The sequence below is a fragment of the Micromesistius poutassou genome, assembly GCF_964030765.1.
Source record: "Micromesistius poutassou genome assembly, chromosome: 10".
Classification (NCBI taxonomy): domain Eukaryota; kingdom Metazoa; phylum Chordata; class Actinopteri; order Gadiformes; family Gadidae; genus Micromesistius; species Micromesistius poutassou.
Window position 1 is genome coordinate 16,305,542 of NC_140280.1, and position 16,787 is coordinate 16,322,328.

The 16,787-nt window shown below is 44.7% G+C and overlaps 1 protein-coding gene across 1 annotated transcript in view; it reads right to left on the reverse strand.

The window, feature by feature from the left end:
* Positions 1 to 16,787, reverse strand: part of dlg2 (discs, large homolog 2) — a gene marked incomplete at both ends in the record, with an annotated part of 124,633 nt that overhangs the window by 89,777 nt on the left and 18,069 nt on the right. The window contains one exon of the mRNA XM_084474442.1: positions 12,830 to 12,898. Within this exon, the coding sequence (XP_084330568.1) occupies positions 12,830 to 12,898 (69 nt within the window). The remainder of the gene's footprint in view (positions 1 to 12,829; positions 12,899 to 16,787) is intronic.

Here is a 16,787-nt window from a genome sequence, read left to right on the forward strand (position 1 = left end):
GACGCAGACAACCCCCGGGCAACAATCTCGGGCAACAATCCCTTTCTCCTCCATTTCGCGGTTCAGTCTGTACTTAATATTGACGTGGAAGTGGAAGAACCAGAGGGGTCTGAGAACCTGACGCAGTCGTTTGAGATTCATAATATCATCCGGAGGCGCAAACAGCTTTTGACCATGATAATATATATTATATAGATATCTAAATATCTATAAGCTGCTCAGGGCCACACCCCCACCCTCCACCTTGACCCGCCTCTAAAAACGGCACGTTTGTGGAGAGCTCATTGTGGGACTGGCTCGTAGTGGCTGTAACTCTGCACCAAGGCTGAATTTCTTGAACGTCTTCAAGTACTGTATTAGGGGCCCACTAATACCTATATTAAAGCATCCATAAAATAGCATGCCATGGGACCTTTAAAGTCTATTGATTCAGTTATTGAAGCTGAACAACACATTGGGAATCGTTATCTACTGGCTTAGTGATTGGTTTAGGTGGAAGCAACCCTGCGCAGGCTCGAAAATGTCTCTAATAAAATAAAATGGAAATTCAGGATGATTATCATGCTAATTCTACACAACGGGTTGAATCATTTATTAAAAGCACAACACGGGGGGGAAAAAACAGACTCATGCAGCCAGGACTCAAAGGGGCCATCTGTGACTAAACAAGAAGAAGACGAGAACATGGTAGCAGTTTATCTATTCTGAAGAGAAAAGCACACTAAACAATGTTATCACAGATGCTGCAAAGTGGACTTTTTTGGATGCAAACATCTTAGCTCATTCACACAATGAGTACCTAATTGTGTGGGCTTGCTGCTGGCTTCAGGCCAGAGGCTCCTCCTCACTATACTTAACTGGGACTCTTGGGCCTCTATGTGCTGGCCAACACCTCAAATCCCTGCTGAGCCTCCAGGCTAAACTCTCCCCGTTCCTTCCCCGGAACTCACTGTAAACGATTTCTGAGAAAAAGTCAGACTTTCTGAACTTATGCCTGTCCATATTAGTGCTACTTCCAGCTAGCTTCATGCTAACTCCAAGACTGGATGTACACCTTTATTTACTGATAACCTTTTCAAAACTTGCATTGTTGTCAACAAACATGACAACTCTGGGTAATAGCATAAGCTAGCATAAGCAGCCCAGTATCCATAAAACAAAAAAACAACTAAAGAAACACAAGCGTACAAAAGATTAAAAGCAGAAAATAAATCGTTAATTTAAAAGCTTGTCTTTAAAATGGGTTTTGCTTGTTTGGAGTGCCATTTTCTAAGGAAGATGCTTGTCAACCATTCCTTTGCCTGCCAATATTATCCATATAAGCTTACACACTATCAAATGCTTCACTCATTCATTCATTATATATTTCACAAAGCCCAAAAATGCCATTTTGCATCTGCTATGTTTTGCAAACATCTGCATACAATTTCACATTCCACCAACAGCCTGGTCACACACCCTTGCTATTCACAGCTAATCAATGCAGAAGTTTGCATCGAGTCCACTGACTGGCCCAGGAACAGGTTGCAAATCTAAGCCAACCAACCATAGCCTTGTGAAACCATCCTGAACTTGCGAGGTCACATTTAATTTTCTAACTGAAGATCAGCCTTGCCTCACTCCACTTGTAACCATCTTTCAGTTTTTTTAACATAGGTTGCTCCCGACACCGGAAATAGATTGCAGCCCGAGTTGTTATGAACTAAAACTAGCCTTGCTGACTCCTACCTAAACTACCCCTTCCCCTAGCGCTGATTGCTCCATCCACCTTTTGTGCTTTCAAAAGTTTTTTCAACAGAAGCGAGGCCAGATCTGATCTGATCAGAACTGATATGTGACCTGAACTTGTGACATCAGGATGGTCTCTCAATGTTAGAACAACCAAATTGAAAAACAAAATGTACATTTGTAATAACTTCTTAGTAGTAGACAACAGAGAAAATGATCTTCAGCCTGAAAGCGAACAAAAAGCACATGACACTGTAGTTGTTACACAACTGGGAAAACAAAGTTGTCCAAATACAGTAACAGATCACAATGATGCCAAATCAAACTCCAATGTATCAGTACACACACACACACACACACACACACACACACACACACACACACACACACACACACACACACACACACACACACACACACACACACACACACACACACCGAGAAATCCCTTACCTTCCGGTGTGATCGCAGGGAACAATAGCAGACAAAAAACATGGCAGCGTTGGAGCGACATGTAGGGTCTGGTGGGGCATGGGTGGTCACTCGCCTCTCCCTAAGACGGTGGCGTGATAAGCCAAGAGCATCGCCACAGCATCACGAGAGACACAGAAAGTAGCAATAGCATCCCTGAGCGTGAGCTACTCCTACTCTAGCATGGCATCATCCTCCACACCCCCTTCCCCACAGCCTCCTCCTTCTTCTTCTTCTTCTTCTTCTTCTTATTTATTTTTGCAAATAGCATCACTTGATGCAAAGCACCAGCTCAGAGGCGTGGAACTCAGCTGTCGAGAGACAGTGAGGGGGAGAGAGAGGGGGGGTAGAGAGGGAGAGAGAGAGAGAGAGAGAGAGAGAGAGAGAGAGAGAGAGAGAGAGAGAGAGAGAAAGAGAAAGAGAGAGAGAGAGAGAAAGGAGATAGAGAAAGAGAGAGAGAGAGAAAGAGAGAGAGAGAGAGAGAGAGAGAGAAAGGAGATAGAGAAAGAGAGAGGAGATGAGAAAGAGATGTGATTTTGTGTCCAAGGATCAATTGTATTGTTTTTAGAACCTACACATTTAAACAGCCCTCTAATTTGTGGAAAACACTGGGTGTCTTAGTTTGCAGCGTGTTCCACCCCACCTAGGATGAAGTATTCTCACATGCGGCATTACATAACAAGATGTACTCCACAGTGTCACTCCACAGCACTCTGCAGGAAGTCTTAATATGCCACGATTGCTGGCTCTAACTTGTTTGAAACTATTTTCAGCAGCCATTAACTCTACAATACACAAATGAAGGGCAGCAGGAAGTCAACCAAATATTTGCAAATGTTTGGCAAGTGGAAATGGGAAATGGTACATTTTGTCCCGTTAATTCCAATTATCAAGTAGCATCCATGCAACGAGAGAAAACACGGAAAAGGCGATTCTGAAACTGTGTTTATCTTTGCAAAATATGAAATATGGACAATAAATAGAATGGGGACAGCAAATACATTTGTGACAATACATACAGTGGCAATGTGCGACAAACTGATAAAATTGTGACAATTGATGTGTTTGTTATCTTACAGACGAGTACTTAAGTGGTAGGATTACCTGTTTTAAGCAAGAGATAATGTTCGCACAACCACCAATTTCATTTTGTTATAGCCAGATAGCCACGTGACTTTATCCTCATATTATCATTTATTAGTATTATATAATATGGGATATTGATATAGAAGTTATGGTATTGTGTGACACAAGTAAATTGGGCATGACGAAAAAATAGGCTGTGTTCAAGGTAAATAATGTAGATAGATAGATAATGCACCTGAACACAGTAGCTAAAGATAAGGCAGACGACAGATTGCATCTACACCTTGTGCTGTGGCTGCACATCTGAACAAGGGGAGAGAGCACACACAGCTCTAACAGGCTGCCTGGAAATAGCTGCATGAGACACCAGCGTCTTTCGACCGTCCTTCCCCATGCCGTGGAATTTAATCAGAATCATTTCGTCAAATTCAATCTAAAAGTTGTGGCTAAATCAAATCGTAATTGTGTCATTGAATAAAATCTGAATCACGTCATTGAATCAAACCCGTATGATGTCATCGAATCAAATCACAACGTCGTTGAATACAATCCAAGAGCGTTTCGGCGAATCAAAACTCTCGAAGGGATGACAGTCAATCAAATCTAAATGAGGTCATCGCACCACGTCTCTGAATCACGGCGCCCACGTTCTCCGCTCCTGACGTGGAACGACATCAGAGCCGCGTCAATGAATCAAAAGAGCGCGTCGGCTGTTTATTCAACCAGAGACCCCGGCCGCTCCCGGCCGCCGTGTTAGAGCAGAGGGGAGGGGGGGGGGGGGGGGGGGCGGCGGCGGAGGGGTCAGGGCCAGGTGCCTGCCGCCCCATTGAAGACGGAGCCGCCCGCGTGAGAGTGGGCCCCCGCGCTTCATCTCTGTGTGTCACCGGAGGGAGCCGGCAGCCTTGGGGAGGCAAGTACACGGGCAGCGTGGTTGTATGTGGGCAGATGCGCCAGCCAGCCAGGCTGAATGTAGTGGGAGGTATCAAAGATGCTGTATAGAATATATTTTTGGTGCCAGCCTCCCTGTTACCGTGGTAACTGTCCATCGATTCAGCGCTTAGCGGAATTAAAGAAGGGAGAAGGATCTCTCCTCCTCCTCCTCCTCCTCCTCCTCCATCCCGTAACGCTTTATTTCCCCTAAGAGCATGGAGGAGCTGAGGAGGTGGGGGGATATCAGGGGGGGTGGACGGGGTGGAGGGGTGGAGGAATCGGGGGCGGGTGCAGTGGAACGTATACACCCGTGTGAGAAGAGGAGGCGATGGAGAGGGGATAGGGAACGATGCAGGGGTTGGTGTGGAGGAGTTGACATGAGAAAAAATAAAACGAAGACTGAAAGGAACTGGGCTTTCGTCGCGCTTTCTAACGGAGCGTTTGTAACCTACAGCATGAAATCCGGGGACTCCCAGATACATTAAGGACCCCATTTGTTTATGTTATTGTCATTCATGTGCCAGTTGCGCCATAACTGCAGAAATATAATAAATGAACCCGTCAAGGATTAATCAAAAACCCACTCATATCATGAGAACACTGTATTGCCTATACGGGACAGGCACGTCGGCGATCGTCTTGTTTGCACTGGAGTAACTAGACCGTCTTCACTGCACAATCCGTTTTAATTATTATAATAAACCAATTGCCGACACTTGATATCTTGTCATAACAAGTTCTTTGTTACGCAGCTATTTTTTTGGGGGATTGTTTCAAAGAGCTCTGTGGTTTTTGATGTGGGATGACGTCAGTAGTGACTAGTGGACAAGACGTCAACATCCCCCAGATAAACAGATAAACATCGCCTTTAGCCATCAGCAGTCGGAGAAGAAATCTGTTATCCCCAATCGGTTTTTAACCTCACAGATATCCCTTTCTACGCACAATAAATCACAGTTTCAAAAGGTGCATTAGGTACATTTTCAAGAGTTCTAAAGAGAGCCGAAAAGAAAGGAAGAGAGACAATTTTGAAACAAAACGGACAAAAGAAAATGTCCCCTCCTGCTCTGTTTACTACCTCCCTCCCTACGTTCCTCCGCCATTGAGAAATTTTGCATTTCATGCACCTGTGATTGACAGACAAGATGAATTGTCGGAACAAATAAAGGCAGATATTCCCTGATTGGTCAGAAATGAACCAGGCCGGTCTAAATCACCATTGGCTCATAAAGAGGCAGGCACAATCAACTTGAAGCATTTAATCTCAGAGTGCATTTCACTCATTAATAGCTGACAGATGACCAGGCCATTTCTAACCAATCAATCTCAAATAATAGCTGTATAATCGTAACAACAGCACATTTAACGCTCCTCTCACGTCATAACCAATACTAAATACTCAAACAACTCATGTTCAAGTTTTGCTCTACCGATATGTATTGTATAATGAGACCCTGAGACCCTGAGCGCTCTGGGCATGCAGGTGTGTATATTATCCACAGGTCCACAACATCCTGTCATAAAACGTGAAACCATTATTTCCAATGAAGCTGCTGGCTACTCCAAATGACAAGAGTAGCACCACACATCACCTTGAGTCCGTCAGACCATAACCCGCAGCCTACCAACCCCTGGAGGAGTTACTGAGGGGCTGCAGTCATAGCGTGTTGCCTCAATTACAGTTAAACCGGCGGTCCTTAAAACAGTGTTTTCCAGACACATGATCATTTGCCTTTCCCAGAGATTCTCCGTCTTCCCCCCCCCCCCCCCCCCCCACCTCACCCATACACACAAACAGGACCAATGCAGTTTCCAGGCAACACACATGGCATCACAAACGTACGCAGCAGGCTGCCCAGTAGTGGGCAGCAGGAGGAAAGTTGTATCACTGTCGATCGAGTCTTGGTTTCTGCCTCAGCAATGGCCTCGGCTGTACTCATGGAACGTAACGTTAAGTAGGGCTGGGCGATTGATCAAATTTTGATCGCGATTTCGATTTCAGAGTGAAACGATCACCAAACTAATATAATCGAGTTGAATGAATAAAGAGTTATGAATAAACGCATCATGTTTTCAAACTCAAAAATAATCGTTTGAATAATCGAGATTTCAATATTGACCAAAATAATCGTGATTATGATTTTTTTCCATAATATAGCAGCCCTAACGTTAAGTATGTATTATTAAGTTCAACTAAATATCCAACAACAAGTTGTGTATGTCGGAACAGAGTGAAACACAATTTATATATATATTAATTTATACAATTCTGCTCAAACATATCACTTTATAGACTTCATGCTAAGGTTTTTCATTCAAGCGATGCGATAGATTTCTACCAACTTGCAAGAAATGCGGGGAAATAATTTAGGCCACCCAAACTGGACCCCCAGCCTTTCAATTGTTATAAACAGAATAGGAGATTAAGGGGTTGAATAAGGTTAATATTGTAATGTCTTTAATAATAAGTCATCGTACCATTTTAACCTCAGATATGCTTTACAACTTTCAGAGCTTTCAATCCCCGGACGTTGACCGCCTGACAGCCTACTGACCAACATACAAGCTTTTGGGATCACTGTCAAAAACACAAACATTTAAAGTTTGCACTAAATATGTGTGAGGAGGTCAATAAGGAGGCATGTGATAATGTGGATATTTAGGCAAGTTACTGACAGCGAGTACTGCGGCAAACAGTTCCCAAGTCAATCCGCAAACTCACATCAACTATTCACATGACAACATACTGCAATATATCTCCGCGGTGTTAAGCATACACAAAGGTCGGGCAGGGAGACATTGTGAGCGTGGAGGACAGAAAGACAGGGAAAAATGTGGAGCTGTGGAAACTGAGAGATTGAATGAATGCAAAAGAAGCTTTCTGACATATTTTCAGAATATAATTGGAAAGACGTCATCCATAGCAACTGTGTCAGAAATAAAAATCATTGTTTCTCTCTTTCACTCTCCGTGTTTCTCTCTTTCTCTCTCCCTGTTTCTCTCTCTCTCTCTCTCTCTCTCTCTCTCTCTCTCTCTAATAGCTCAGTACTCCTCGTGCTCTCTAAGCATTACGTAACAGGGCCGTGGCATGTAAACCGCATATCATTAAGCTGCACACACTCATTCTCAGGAGGTGGGCACTAAACACTAGTGGCGGAAGCGAGGCGAGAGTCAAGTCCTTAAACCTGAGCCTCGCTTCTGCATTTCCTCTGCTCATTTCGGACAGGATGACCAAACACTGGTACAGGAAGTGACGTCAAAGAGATCCCCGCCGTGACACTGCCAAGAGATTTCCATTCAGGACCTCAGCGCTGCTCACCTTACAGGGACAGGCGTTCTCCTTATATTGCCGACTACGGAGCATAATGTGTTCGGTGCTTTACAGATCCCCCACCTTCAGCAACATGATTGGTTGGAACATACTGTATATGACCCGAAAGTGACACGCCAAATCACACAGAATAGAGCTCTTCTGCAATTAAGACTTAAGACCACTTAATCTAGAGTCTGATTTGTTTGAGTAATCGCAGACATAAATGAATCTCTCTCCATATTCCAGCCAGGGTGGGCAGCTCAGATGCATTTATCTTGAAAATGGCCTTGGTCCTAAACTTAGGCTGCACTCAATGCACGTTTTCCGCACAAACGATCGAGAGTGCTTCAGGGTATGTTCACTCCGGGGTGGCCACTGCAGGCAAGACAGCAGGGGAGATGTAGACGGCACTAACGGTCTAACCTATGTGTCTTCAGTACGTGGTGGGGTGGGGCGGGGAGCGGGGGGGCTGCTGATTAGAGGACAGCCCTGTGACTTGGAGGACACAGTGATCATTAATTTAGCCTGGATGGGGAAGCGCTGCAGTTAACCATTCAAAGGGAATGGAAGGAGATAGGGAATGCAGCGTAAAACATCCAAAGAGGCTATTTAAGCAGCTTTGGAGATAGGATTGAGTGGGGAAATTGCCAACACAACGCCGGAGGTTAGCGTAGCGAAATGCTATGCTATTTTCTGAGGTTAAAAAGAAGTGCAGAATGAGGATGAACCAGGGGCCACCTAGAGCACCATCTCAAAGCACAACACTTATTGAACACCATTACGGGAAGGCACGTGCGGCCGATCAACGGCAACTTTGAGTCCAGCGCTCCAAGATGAAGATGTGTACGACGTAACCCTGGCTCCCTGGACTTCTTGAATGGAGACCACAGCTGACAAAAGGGAAATCTCCCCCATTCATTTTCCCGTGTTCCTTTAAAGTCCTCCTCCTCACTGGCTGATAAACAACAAAGGGGTTCCATCAGCTTCAGAGTTTTGGGTTTGCTTGCTGGTTTCGACTCCTTGTGATGACAGAACGGTGCCCAAGCACTTTCATTGAATTACCTTTGAATTCACTGACTTTTTTTGCACATCTTAAGTTGAAGTTTATTTTGTTGAGGTTTTATGTGTTACGTGTGGAGCCCAGGGGGACAGGGGGACTACAGCCTCCTCTTCAGCTAACGCTGCTGCTTTGATGAACAACAAACACACACAAAACATAATGCTAAATATTCTGAGGAAACATGAGCCCAGAAATTATTTATTAGACAGTTCTCTTCAAAAGACATTGCAGAGAACACACACACACACACACACACACACATCCAGAAATAACATGAAAACAGAGCTTCTGTCCTTCAACATCACCGCATGCCTCATTTCTCTCTCTCTCTCTCTCTCTCTCTCTCTCTCTCTCTCTCTCTCTCTCTCTCTCTCTCTCTCTCTCTCTCTCTCTCTCTCTCTCTCTCTCTCTCTCTCTCTCTCTCTCTCTCTCTCTCTCTCTCTCTCTTTTCTCGCTCTCACACTCTCTGATTCTTTCTCTCTCACACTTTCTTTCATCATCTTTAATCCTCCCACTAAATCCCCCCTGCACGTATGGTCGCCTGCGTTTGCCTCTTACCTTGGTGGTGACAATGCAAAGACAATCCATGCTGGTCGGAGGCAGGAAAGTGAAGTGGTCTCAACCTATGCTAAGATTCATAACCGCCGCCGCAGCCGCATCCGAAATTACCGTCCAACCCGGAGCCAGATGTGGGCACGAAATAAGCAAAAGAAACGACAGTGGCTCGTGAAATACAGAGGCAAAAGAAACAAAGACGAGGTCCCCCTGAAAGTAAAGGCAGAGGAGGAGAAGAGAGGAGGCGCTGACATACAGCTTCACACACATACACACACACACAGAGACTCTTGTGCGCACACACATACACACACACAAACACACACACACACAAACGCAAAGAGCGGGCACAGCGCGTCAGCGAGGAAGGAGAAGGCACAGAGCAACGGACACACGTTACAGCGTGTGGGACTCTAGCGCGCAGCCGGAAGCCGCCTCCGAAATGCCCACGGCGATCAGGACTCCTAGCGCCATCTCAGAGGAGGTGGGGGTGGGGGAGGGTGGGGGGGCTAACATTTGGAGAGGGTACTCCTGTGCGAAAAGCTGTCTCTGTGCGTCCGACCCGTGAGGGCATCCCTTGGCTGAATGGCTCCTCTCAGCCGCACGTCTCCTCCCGTCCTCCCGCCAGGCTCTCGCCTCTGCTCTCCACTCCTCTCCTGCTCCCCAGCTGAGCGACTCATCAGCAGAACGAGGGACGAGCGAGGGGGAGTGAGTGAGAGATCGAGAGAGAGAGAGAGAGAGAGAGAGAGAGAGAGAGAGAGAGCGAGAGAGAGCGAGAGAGAGACAGAGCAAGAAAAGCGCACCGGTGGGGCTTCGCAGCAGAGTGTGTGCAGATTGCCGTGGCTACCGCGTTGTCTCCCTGCTTCCTCTGCCTTCTCCAAACTTCATACATAGTTCAGTGTAAGCAGCTGGCAGGTAGCATCGCACGCTACTACTGAGTCGTACGCGACGCGGACGATGATGTCAATGTACAGTAGGCGTGACACGGAGCTAGATGTATGCACGTGCTGCCCACGTACATTTATACGAGAGAGAAAAAATATCAATTATGGCCTACTTCATTCAGATATATTTATCATCATCTTAACACAAATCAATTTTGACCACGTTTTAAGTTGCTTAAAAGTGATGGATAATAGTCAAGCAAATCAAAAGAATATTGAAAGCCTTAAAGACACTAAAGAGTGACCCAGCAACACGTTACTACTACCTACGCGCTTTTCAAAATAAACAGGATTACATACCACCTTTAACCAACTGTAGCACTGTGTAAACCATATAATGGGCATCATACTGCACAGTTTGTACATGTCCTCCCAGACATGCATGCTTTTCAGTTCATCAATTCATGAGCCAGTGTACATGGAGCAGGTTCCACAGCTAAAAACCCCAACACACTTTATCTTTAAATACTTTCTCACATTCTTCTCAATGTAAAGGCAAGAAAAACCAACAATACTGCACAATTCACCAAACAAAGACGAAATTGCCACGACACTCAAATAGAACAGTCAAGATGAGCAATCAAGACTGTGGTTACAAATCCAAGTATGCATTACAATGTTCCAAAAACTGACTCAGACAGCGCTGTGTAATCCTTAAAAACCTTCTCCACACTGACTGATAATCAACCAGGGGGAGCCACCAGCCTCAGAGTTCTGAGGTTGATTTGGGCTTTCGCTCCATCTGTGAGGACACAAACGTGCCAAAGCACTGTCATTGGATTTTCGACCATAACGACCATTAACGACCATATGAAATGTATGTTCATGTTGTTTGTGTCTTATGTGTCATGTGTGGACCCCAGGAAGACTATCCTTCAAGACCGTGATTACAACGACAAAAGTGTTAAAAACAAATGACGTTTGATTGACTAAGTTTGGAACCCTCGTCAAAGCAACCGTTTTGGTAAGTGACTGCTTAGTGACCTGACCTAAGTTTAGATGCCTGGAGACACGCAGCGGCCAAAACTTTTTCCTAGCACCATGACCTTGGCTCGGCACACCCATAAACCCTCACCAGCTGGTGGCCGAGAGGCAACAACAAACAACTAGCGCACACGCACACACACACACACACACACACACACACACACACACACACACACACACAGCAGGACATCACAAGTCATGAGTATGACACAGAAGTGTTATATATATATATATATATATACACAACAACCAATGCAATTAGAGAATCGGCATTTAGTACTTGGTCATTTTTATTTATGCATTCCAATTTCCACTCTGACATTCATGACCTGTATGTTTCTTGCACTATCTATTTTTAACGGCATATATTTTCCGCATATTTGACACTTTTTAGCTTTTACTTCGCAGTCTATGGAATCTGCCACACTCACTCCACACTCACTCCAGCTATGACACATATGAGGGGGTGGCAAAGAAAGTCTTTGAATCTCTTGATCTCGACTCCTAGTTAAGAGACAACCTTAGCTCACTGCCACAGAAGGACCAGCCGGTGGGTTCAAGGCAGAAATATAGAAGGAGGCATGGCCGGCTACTAGTATGGCCAATGCATGACCAAGAGGATTCGACCAATCATCTGACCTCCTTATTTTATATCCGATTAGGTTCAATTCCCTAAAGAGGCAGAGTCTGTGCCGTTTGTCAAACATGCTTCCCCGGCTGAAATTAAATTACTATTAAAAAGACTGCCGCAAGCAAAGATGAATCACTTCTGCACATATTAGTTTGCATTTATCTGAATGGCTAATTTGACTATAACATTGAAATAATATATATTCGAGTAACATGCTTCACGTGAAACTAGAATGAAATACATTGTAGTGTTTTTGAACCTTGAACAATGGCATTTTGTAAGCATGAATACCTTCATCATGTTCACCACACACCAATCATTGTCCAGTTTCTCTCACACAAACACAGCACTGTGAACCCCCTGTCATGTACCTGTTTGTTGAGGCAGGGACGGTAACCCTGGCGATGAGGAGCAGCCTTGAAGACAGCTTTCATTGGTTAATCATACTCTTCCCAGTGGTTCAGCGGTGGTTACAGAATGTGCTCAAAGTCCAAGCTCTCCACTACTGACTGCTCCACTAGCTTAGGCTCAGGTGTGTGTGTGTGTGTGTGTGTGTGTGTGTGTGTGTGTGTGTGTGTGTGTGTGTGTGTGTGTGCACCGGCTGTTTCACTAGCTGAGGCTCAGGTGCGTGCGTGCATGCGTGTGTGCTTGTGTGTGTGCATGCGTGTGTACACCTGCTGGACAATTGCATCATAAAGCCTGCCCTGACCTAAGCCCCCGTGGTTGACCTTTTAAGACCCTGACGTAAGCTCCGGTCAGCGTTTGGGACCATGGATTCATGACTCATTGGACAATCAGAACGTTCATTTACTTGACTTTACTATTGCACAGCGGTGCAGAAATAGGAATATTAATTATTATTATTATAATTATGGGGCAACAATTTTTCTCCTTGAGCCGAGTGTTTGTACCGTGCACTGCAGGAGGTGTTGTGTGTGTCTGCACCACAATGTACTGGCCGGAGCCACAATGCAATACATATTCACGAGGATGAAATGAAACAAGTATGTTGAAAAAGCTCCACTATAGAATAAATAAAGCATGTGGAGTGCTTCTCCAGCACAGAGCACACACAAACACACACACACAGACACACACACACTATCTAGTCGCAGAGTACTCACCTCAGACATCTTGGCACTGCTCGCACTCTGCTCCGTCACACTGGGATCCACGCATTTCTGCTCCCTCTGCTGGGAACACGAACACAGACACAAACACACGCACACGCAAAGTTAGCCAATAACGCCGTAGCCACACACTGATTAATTATTTCACTGACTATTCGAGTGTGGAGGGCATAGAAAGACGACTCAGTGACGCCAGGCAGGTGGAACACACGTTGGAGTTGAGAACAAGGGTGGAGTGAAGGAAGAGAAGATCAGAAACAACAGCGTTTTGGCCGTGTGCTACGCAGTCACTTGGGCGATGTGTGGTGACACCATCTCGTTCCACATGGATAGGCCAAATAAGGGGCCGAAAGAATCCCTAAGGCCCACAGAGAGCAGAATAAATATTCTAAATCGATCTCCTTTCTCTTGCACTTCTCTTTGTTTCCCACATTCTGCCACAAAAATGGCTTCTCCGATCAGTGTTGCAGAAATACACCAACATGCGTCGAATAAGCTGCATGACCAAAGTTGACAGGGCGGCAGCAGGCTACGACGAGTCTTAAATTAGATCTTTTGTGTATGTGTCCCAGTCGCATGGCGGTCCAGATTGGACTGGGCGGGCCCGCTCAGCTTTTGCAAGCGCATTTAAACTCTGCCGGTCTAAGCCACCACGTGCCCGTGCGTAACTAAAACATAATGTAAAGCACGTAGTATATAGTATACTACAGAGCAGTGGACGTTCACACCAGAGTGTGCGTTGTTATCGCCAATGCAGAAGTAAGAAGTAAGACTCAGGCGGTAATGTTGCACAAATGTAACCCTTCCGTTTCCATTATACCTTTCCTTGTTGTTGGCCTGGGAATGAGCGGGCAAAAATAAAGAGCAGTAATCAGTGTACAAAGTGAGGTGGATTACAAGACCAGGGAGCACACGAGGGCGGCCAGGCAGCCAAGGGCACAGAGCCATTCTACAAAACCATCACTCTATTCAACGCTGCTTAATATTTAATGAAGCAAGGGGGAATTTAATCTGGAAAAAACTCCCCTTCCTCATTTATTGGGGTGTATAAGCAGATGTGAGAGCCAAACTAGAAAGATAACGTCAGGGGAATTGTATTGACGCTAGAACTATAACGTTTGATTTATTAGAAATGCCTCATGATGCAAGCATTATTTTTTATGAACTAATAAAGACAAGGCAATATTCAAATAAAGTTTGTGTCACAAATTGGGTCTATGAGCAGATGAAGTGCCAAACTACAAATATGAGATTAAAAAAAAAATCTATTCATACGTTTGATGTATTTGCAATGTTGTAAGATAATAAAGACCAAACAAGCCAAAAAATGAATTGAATTAAAGTCTATTAGGGCGGCTGTGTGAATGGTTGTCTATATGTTTAACGTTTGGTTGTTGAAGGGCTTTGGTTTGGTTCTATGGTTTTGGCCTGTTATGCAAGAGCGTTCAGGGCAACAGAAAAAGATATGTGCGTGGAAGCACAAGGAAGTGTGGCGCTATTTAAGGCATGGCTTATTCACAAATGCTGTTTCACCTGGAGGCTTGGCGGGATTACAGAGAGAGACAGTGTGCATTCCACAAGGTATCACAAAGTCCTTTCGTTTAGTCTGCCCATTTCATTCTTACACAGTGATTTGTCTGGTTGTTAAGCAGATGTCGAAAATACAGACTGTTTTGAGAACCTGTGCTGTGGGTGTTTGCCCCAATTTGTCCTGTTTGGTGATTGTTTTTTATCAATGATTTAAGTTTTTATTGAATCGATCTTTGAAATCTGATAATTCTGTCCAGGCTTTAAACGTGCGCCCTCAACAGGAATATAACGTGTAATATCTATATCGATTTAAAAGAAAAACAGTGACACAATAGGTTTTTGTTCACCAGTTTCTACATCATTTTACCATCGCCAAAACAGTAATCCCCAATCCCGACATCATTTTACCGTCGCCAAAACAGTAATCCCCAATCCCGACAAAGTGCAGACCGAGCACCCTGCCCGGCCGCTTGACATACTGGACCAACACAAGGCTGGGGACTGTTGACTGTTGACGTTGGATGACAGTCGGCAACTGTCGGCCCTCATTATTTTGAAAGGACATGTTCCTAATCTTCCAGAGCTAACTGTGATAGCGGCCTAGCAGCACGGGCTTGCTGGTGGTGGTGACACAGAGGGCCGGAGGGGCCTAGAGTCCCTGGGGACGGCCGCTCTAATCCCCTTCCAGTTATCTGTGCAGCAGCGGTGCTAGGACATCGCTCCACCAAGCTGTTCACCGGCTAGCGCTCTGTGCTCCTGTGTTAGCACAGCGTGGAGCAGCCTATGAATAGCATTGTACATCGGCTACAATCAGACGTATCAACTAGGCTTGAAAATGTATGGACATTGGTTTGTTGGGTTTGGGGAAAAAGAAGGAGAAAGTTTTGATGGTGGATAAATGGGATTATAGACGGCTTATCCATATGCTTCACCAAATCGTAATGCCAAGTAAACACACACACAAACACGCTGCAAAAAAAAGTAAGCTGTTCCTGTTAAGTGACAGACTTGCCCGACAAAGCAAATAAAAAAATGACACAACACATACAGCCTGTTATAAAAAAAAATGATTTATACTATTTATATAGTGAACCAATAAGGGCCACCTGACATCAAACTATTTTATTCTACAGCCAATGGGCTCTAGTGGTGCAAGCGTGCGAGTGCACGCAATGAAATTATATGTATGTTAACATATTCAACAGAAGCCGTCATCCTCCTCCTCACACAACTCGTAGTCTTATGAAAGTTTGTGTTTTACAAGAAATTACGAGTTGTATTATACCCTGCGGTCTCAGCTATGTATAGTCAGCTCCCATATGCGTGGGCGACTATAGGCACGAAAAACAATTAATAATAGATTTGCATAAATAAGGCAAGATTATACAACAATTGAGCAGCAATTTGCCTCCTCTTAAAACCATTGTATTGGGACCAGTATCTATAACCCATGATGCATTGGACATGTTGAAATTTAGGTACTGGATCCAAGATGGTTAGTTTAGTGCTGCATCAGTGCTTACAGAAGTGGTTGGCCAACTACGTAATTCAGCAGGAAATGGTTTCTGAAAATCTGATAAGGAGCTATTTTCTTGAATAGTCAATATAAAAAACCGGCTTGATCTTTTAATCAAAAAAAAATTCTGCACCTCAACTTACTGCTTTTCTTCTTTCAAACGCCTCACAATGAAGCCAACCTCTAGTCTGTCTTTATATTTTATATTTAATTGAGTTCCTCTGTGCCGCCTTAGCCCAATCTGAGCATTTGTTCCCTTTAATTAGAATGTCAACAGCCTCAGGATGGGAACATGCATCACACCTCTCTCCACATGTCCTGCCGTGCGTGTGTGTGTGTGTGTGTGTGTGTGTGTGTGTGTGTGTGTGTGTGTGTGTGTGTGTGTGTGTGTGTGTGTGTGTGTGGGCGTCTGTGTGTGCGCACATTTTCTCTGTAGCAAGGTGTGTGAACAGGACAGAGATGCTCATCAGCTAGTAGGCAGGTCTCTAACATTATCCCTGGCTGCACGTTTTCCAAGAAACTCAGGAGAAAAAAAGGGGGGAGGAAGAGGGTGAGGCAGAGAGGGAGAGAGAGAGTCAGAGCGCAAGAGAGAGAGATAAGACTTAGAAAGCTTCATAATGCTCAAGAGCCCTAGTTTAAAAAGGACCACATGACAACAGTCTTTATTCTACTTATTTTGTTCTCTCCCTCTGTATTTCTACCCTCCTTTCTTTCTTTCACAGTTCAGTGTGTTTTTTCTTCTAAAATGTTTGCCTCGAACTGTTGCACAGACTTTAACAACAATTTATCTGTGGGACTATATAACAGCATACTGTTAGAATTCTGTGTTGATCATCCTGTGACTCTTGATGTTCATTCTGAGGACAACGTTGACGAGGGCTCAGTCGAGTGAATTCGACAAGAACT